Source organism: Uranotaenia lowii, chromosome 2 (assembly GCF_029784155.1).
Source record: "Uranotaenia lowii strain MFRU-FL chromosome 2, ASM2978415v1, whole genome shotgun sequence".
NCBI lineage: Eukaryota > Metazoa > Arthropoda > Insecta > Diptera > Culicidae > Uranotaenia > Uranotaenia lowii.
Window position 1 is genome coordinate 3,349,558 of NC_073692.1, and position 7,445 is coordinate 3,357,002.

At 36.7% G+C, this 7,445-nt stretch overlaps 1 protein-coding gene across 1 annotated transcript; it reads left to right on the forward strand.

The window, feature by feature from the left end:
- Window positions 1–7,443, forward strand: LOC129749024 (muscle-specific protein 300 kDa-like; the record flags this gene model as incomplete). The annotated part of the gene is made up of 4 exons (XM_055743852.1): window positions 1–620; window positions 686–847; window positions 906–6,974; window positions 7,033–7,443. Coding segments are annotated over exons 1-4 (6,693 nt in total), but the record flags the coding sequence as incomplete, so codon positions are not given.
- Between the last annotated feature and the right edge of the window lie 2 nt (window positions 7,444–7,445).

The following is a 7,445-nucleotide window of genomic DNA, read 5'->3' on the forward strand; positions in this document are numbered from 1 at the left end:
GGCAGGCCAGGCATTTGTTATTTTTCCGAATTAATCTTAGAAATGCAGTAATAGAGCATATAACAAACTTTGAATTTTAACATTCCATTTATCCTGTTTGCTTTCTTCAAGAGGTTTTCGATTGTCTACACATCAAAATGTTGTGCGCTGTGAATCATGCTGAAATGACGTCGGATACAGATGAGATTTTGTAAATGGAATTAGTTGGTCAATGAACAAATAATCCGAATTGTTTTTATCATAGGTACATCCATTGTCACCCTTTTTCACATACCTACATATATTTGACAGCATAACGCAGTTCATATGTTGTTTTTACACATCATGTCTATTATACTAAGCATGTAGTTTTACTTATATTATTCAGCGTCTCTGGAAACTCTAAAGAACTTTAAATGCTGAAAATGATGGGCCATGTTACTAAGTTCTGAGTTAGTTGCGTTGCTTTATTAATGAACCAAACAACTTTAGTTATACCTACATACATTTAACTGACTTTTTTTTATGTATAGACACTTTACGAGAATGTGGAAGATATTTTGGAGTCTTTGCTAGCGGAAGAAGTAACGATGAACAACATGCCATACGACAACATCAACGATTTAATTAAAGGGTTGCAGGTTGGGTTTCATCATTTTTTAATGTTACAAATGTTATATTAATATTTGATGTAATAAACTTTTAGATGCTGATTGAAAAGTTGAACACATACAGGCAACAAAATCATTCCATTTCTTTAAGCCTTCCTACGAATGCTGATAGTAGGGTAAAGGAGGCTGTTCAACAAATAGAAAGTCGAATAACCTTTTTGCAAGAAAGGGCACATGATGGTCTTGAAAAAATTCAGGTAAGCAACAAAATATATTAAATAAAAAAAAATGATACAAACTTTAAACTCTTTGTAGCAAACTTTGAAATCAAGAGAACAACGTAAAAATGATATCGAATCCTACATTGTATTACTTAATCAAATGGAAAGTTGGTTAACGTCCACATCTATTCACTTGAATGAAATCAACAGCAATATGTCTAACGATGATTTAAAGGGCATGCTCAAAACAAATGAGGAGTGCCTCGAGGAACTCAGGAAAAAAGAACTTCATATAACGGAGCTGTATGAAAAAACCGAAGAATACATGCCGTATTCAGATGTATCAGAAAAGACAAAAGAATTGCGAAATAGTCTCGGAGTTTTAAGACGAACCATTAAGGAAAAAGCACTTATTGTTGAGCGGAATGTTCTTATATTGAAAAATATGCTCGAACCAGCTGGAAAATCTGATTTCGAAATGCAAACGAGTCCTCCTCAATCAATTATGATACCGGAAGCACGGCAAAGTTTTCCGGACCAACATGTTGAATTTTCACAAACAACTCAAACTACCAGATCAACAGACAATATTCTGATAATTCAATCGGTTTCAAACGGTCAAGAAACTGTACAAATATCTAATGTGCCGAATGCATCTTGCTTTGATAAATCTACAGATGTGATTGTGGAGGCTGTGTACACTCAACCGCTGCCGGGAGAAATTGAGAAATCAGCAACACTTTCGCTTAGAAATATACCTGCTCAATTCGAAACAACTTTCACTGAGCCAGATGAAAGTACCATGCAAATTTCGGTAGACAAAGATGGATCCAAAAAAATCATTTTAACCAAAAGCATTCAACATTCAGAATCTATTCCACCAGATGAGTTCATTCAGAGTACAATAGTTGCAACCTTAGATCAAGAGGTACAATCAGTGTCAATAGAGAAAGATCCAGAAAGGCCTGTATCTGAAACAGAAAACATTCCAATGAAAGATGACAAGAAGATTGAGCCTTTCGAATCTGAGCATAGTGTTCATGCCCTGTCTCAAGATCCAGAGGCTCAAATCATAATTGAAGGTGTTTTGAAGCAGTTACAGGATGATGTTCTTTCTTTAGATCGGGATGCAAACAACGAGAACTCGCAGGTATTTGAATCGGTTGCACCTATCGTAGATTTGGTTGCTTCTGTTGTTGACACACCAGATAGTACAGTAATTAGTGAGCAGAAGGCAGTTGATGAACCCTCCAATTTTATCAATATCTCATCTTCTACTACAGCCAAGCACAGTGGTGTAACAGATGTTTGTGATATATGGCCAAACATCCTTCCCACTGAAACAATGGACCTGCGAACTTCTAGCAAACCTGACCAAATCTACCAAACGTCACAGGAATCAGAAAAAATACCAGCGAGCGAGCCAATTTGGCCAACAAATAATGAAATCGGATCTGACTATATTGAAATTACACCGCTTATTCAAGTACCAACAACATTTGATGAAACACAATCAGATCTGATAAATATTGAAGCTACTGTACAACCAACAATAGAACTTGATTATAACACTGAGGCACAAAAAATAACATATATGGAAGATATGATTAAGGTTTCTGTTCGACAAATTGAACAAGCTTCACAAGAAGATTCTCCTAAACACATAGTAATATCTGAAACCTCCATTGAAGACAAGGATAAAATAGAATTTATCGACCAGCCTAATGTTGGTCCTGCTACCGAGTACAAGTCGGACATCGAGCTTGATGAACCCGTGAATCAACCGCTAGAAGTGACCTACAGTGGAATGCCTGATGAAACTGAGCAAATAGATCACACCGGTGAAGAGTGTTGTCCTGTTGATTTACCTATGGAGGGTACTGATTCGGATAGTAAATTAGAACTGCACGTTATGTCAGCTTCCGATTTACATGGATCTCTAAAGTTAAGTCTGAATGTCGATCCGGTAGAAATGAAAAAAATCAGTATTAGTCTCGTTGAAAGAATTCTAGACACTCAGAAAGATGATGCGTCTAACGAGCCCGTTATTGAGGACATAATGCAAGCAGTTTCAAATGTTGAAAAAATTCCTGGCTTAAGTGATATCGATGTCGATGTGGGGTACGAAGCCGATAAAACCACTGTTGAAGATGAAATGGACACAGCTGATACACAAAGCAAGGTAAAGCGAAAGAAAAAGAGGAAACCTGTTAAAGAGAACTCGAGAGCCGTTAATACAGACGCCGCGGACAGCATTGAAAATAAGAAAGAAGAAGAACTCAAACTGGCGAATATTTTATCTGAAGAAGATCCGGTTGATGAAAGTGTACAAATAAACGAAGAAGATGTTTATGATGAGAACGTAGAAGTGAAAATAATACAACAAAATATTCTTGAAGATGAAGAGCTAACGATCGTTACTGAGAATATCATTTACCCAACAGAAGTGATTGAAGCAATTTATGTTGAAGATGTTCAACAGCAAACTAGTCCTGTGCAAATCGATGAAGCTGATGCCGAAATTGCGCAAATAACCTCTCAAAAGCTCATGATACCAATCGATATAGATCAAAAATCGATGCAAACATCTCCGGAGCCGGAAATACAGAAAACTTCACATCAAACATCACCTATTGTTGTCCCTCAAGATCAGTATGAGGCCAAAGAGATCCAAACCGAGGTTGATGTTCTTGAAATAGAAACACAGACTCCTTCGGCAGTGCAGACAGAACAGGAAATACAAACTGAAAACCAAGACACAATTGATCACGAAGTTGTGAAGCAACCGAAATTACAGCTCGTTGAGAATGGAAATCAAACATCGGTAATCGATAAACGTGAAACAGCTATACAAACTATGGATGATGTGGAGCAAATCGTTGACCCAATATTAACGAACATTTTACAAACTGCGGTTGTCGAAGGTATCGTATGCAGCCGAAAGTCTGTTCAAACCAGTCCGATCAGTTTTGATGAAAGGATTGCCGAGAGCCCTATACTAGAAAAGGAATTACAGAGTGCATGTATTCAAACGGTTGACGCTCAAGTGCAAGATGCACAGATAGAAACCGATGTGAAATCATCGGTTTGTATCCAACTTGCAGATGTTGAAGTTCAAACGAGTCCACTTCATATTGCAACAGCCAAAGAATGCTCTTCAGAAAATTCTGAAGTAAAATCTCTTGATTCCCTGATAAAAATGGATACTGACTCACAAACAAACCAAATTATAACTTCTGAAACACAGTCGCAGACAGCAGCAGTAACTTTCACAGAGCCAATAGATACTATTGCTCACAGCACTCAAACAACAACTGCTGTATATTCAGAAAAAGACGAAAAACTTGATAAACCTAGTAAACGTACAAAGAAAATGGCTAAAAAAACAAAAGCCAGTGGAATGATGATACCAGTTGAAATCGAAGTTCAAACTAAACTAATAATGGAAGATTCACACATTGAAATTGAACCAACAACAGTGACCAAAACAGTTACTACTGAGAGCTCAGGGGAATCACAAGAGGTCGAAATCCATATTCAAATGGATGTTGACTCGTCCTCACTATGTGATGGATATCCTCTGAAAGTGGATTACGTTCCCAAAAACATATGGTCGATCGGACTGACGCATTATTTAACATCAATAAAACGTCATTTCAACAGTTTGCCTGTGCCGTGGGATGACTTGAAGGAAGTTTTATCAAAAAAATGTTCTCCAGATCTATCCGAGTTACCGCCAGTCATTGATTTGGATAAATTATCTGAAAATATAGATGATCAACAAACTGTTGAATTGGACGCGCTGATCCAAGAGCTTTGTTTTAAGCAAAACGATCATCAACTGCAGGAGCGCATAACACTCGATATTATAGAGCTACTGAGTAGAATAATTGACCAAGAAAAAGTGGTTTTGGATAATTATTCTCACTTGGAACCATGTAAGCGTTTACTGCTTGTTGAAAAATATATTCAGATGACAAAAATGTTATTGACACAAATTCAGAAAAGCACATCTATAATAACCAACAGTAAATTGGCCCGTAAAGATGATATTTTGTATTGTCTAGAACATCTTGCAGCAAATATTGAAGCCAAGGAAAAAAGATTTTTAGATTTGAAGCAATTGGAAAATGATGTTTCTGTACAAATTCCATGCATCATCCAAGAGTCAAATGAATTATTTTCTCAGCTAAACACAATAGACAAACGTTTGGAGAATTTATCTACAAACGATACCGTCGATCTTATAGAAAAACATGCGATGCTTGATGAGCTAGACCAGCTTAATTTAGCAATTTCAAACCAAATTGCTAGGGTTTCTGATGAATATCAGCAAATAAAATTAAAACCCGTTGAATGCAGTCTTGATAAACAACTGTCAAACCTAGCCCAAGTTTCGAATAAAATCGTTCATGGAATAATTTTGGAGCGAAACAGATTACAACAACTTTCTAGTTTGTCCGAAGAATATCAACAAACACTAATCGACTTTAAAGACATTACAACTGCTGCAGAAGATTTCATCGTACACGATGTGGTGACCAATAGCCTAGAAGAGCTCCAAGATGAAATGCAGCGCTACAGGAAATTCTTCGTAAATCTCAACCACTGTAAAATGGTTCTGGAAACTTTAGAAACTAATTTAGACTTGGCTACACGTAACAGATACGTAGAGCTCCATTCGAATTTGTACAGTAAAACAACATCCATACTCGAACAAGCAGTGGAAAGAGCAGCAAAGCTAGCGCAAGCAGCTTCAAAATGGACCATTTTGGAAAAAGATATGCGCAATGAAATCGAGTGGCTCCGAGTTGCCCAGCAACGTATACCCAAATTAGAAGATGTTTCATCAGAAGATTTCGAACAGTATATTGCACTTTACCAATCGTTGAATCAAGATATTCTTCGTCATCATGCGAAGATGGTCCAGAACTATGAAACTTCCAGGAATCTTCAGGCTCTTATCAAAGCACCAACACTCGAAAAAGAAAGCAACGGAGCACTAGGAACTATTATCCAGCTTAAAGAAGAAGTTTCGTTGAATCTTAATGTTTTGCTCAAATTTCAAACGTATTGGGCTCGATACAATAGAGATGTCGACAAACTAGGAGACTGGATGTTTCTAGCACAGAGAACTTTAACAGAAATCGATACACTTTCGTATGAAACTGATTCATCGGTAGAAAATGTGCGCAAATTTTGGGAAATGAAAGCTCAATATGAAGTTTTGAACAGCAAAATCTACACTAATGCCTGTGACTCTTTTGATCAAGCTTTTTCAACATTGAGTATCAGCGATGAACAATTACAACGACAACTACACGGACAATTGTTGGAAAATTGGTTAAAAATTTCTTCAAGCATATCGGATATTCAAGAAAAATTATACAAAAATGCCGAAAACGACTCCATTCCCTCGCATGATAGAACTAATTTCATCAAACAAGAATTAACTGACGTGCATACCATTTTGAATGGGCCAAAAATTGTGCTCAAATGTCGTGAAGAACTGTACACGTATATTGAAAAAATTCATCTTCTTCGAACACGCATTCATTTAATTGACTCCGAAGTTGGCCAAGTTGCTTTAACGACTGATTGTAATACAGAGAAAGTAAGTGAAATGTTTGAAAAATCGCGAGATTTATTATTGCAAGTCAATGAAGAGCACGAATCTGCAGAAGTGTTCTATAGAAAGCTAATAGACATAGAAAACGGTATCCGAGAGCAAGAAAAGAGATTCCAAGATGTTGCCGGACGGCTGGAGAAAAATTCTATTAGTATTTCTGGTAAAATGGTGGACGTAGAGCAATCTCTAGATGATTGTATTATTTGCCAAAACGATTTGATCGACTCGTGGAACGAACTAATGAGACTTAGACAAATGTTACACACGTTGCCAATGAACTTGAAGGTTTCGGTGTCTCCTTTACAAACGGAAAGAGATTTATCTGTTTTGCAAAATATTCATAATGAACTGGAAAAAAAATGCGAACACAGTATTATTGCTCTAAGAAATCGTTTACATCTATGGAAAAAATTCAACAATCAGATAGAATTGATTCAGGAGCACATTAGTGAGACTGAATTCATGATGGAATTGCTGCAAGTTCAAGAAAACGCTGACTTCGCAAGATTATTGAAAGCAACGGAACGCTTAGACGTAAGTTCACTGTTAACTTACATTATGTTTCGAAATTAAATTTACGAAATTTTTACAGATTCTGCTGGAAGAAGTTGAAAGACGCAAAACAAGCATTGTAGATTTACGGTCTGCTGCCGATCCCTTGATCGAAACATCTATCGAAGATGTTGCTTTGGAGATTCAACAAAATGTTCAAAACATTACTTTGGCGTGGGATAAAACAAGAGAAGATCTGAAAAACTTATGTGAACGGTACGAAAAGGCTGTGCAGCTTTGGAAAAGATATCACGTTACTAGCGAGACTATCAAATCTTGGGTGAATGCCGATTTCACAAAAAATGAGGAGTTGTGCAAACAAATAAACCTAGTACATTTAGTGGAGTACCAAAAATCTACGATAACTCAAAAAGAATCTTTAGAAAAACTGAAAGATGTGATCAAAGATCTCAATGAAAACATAGGATTCAACATAGGAAATTCATTACTGAT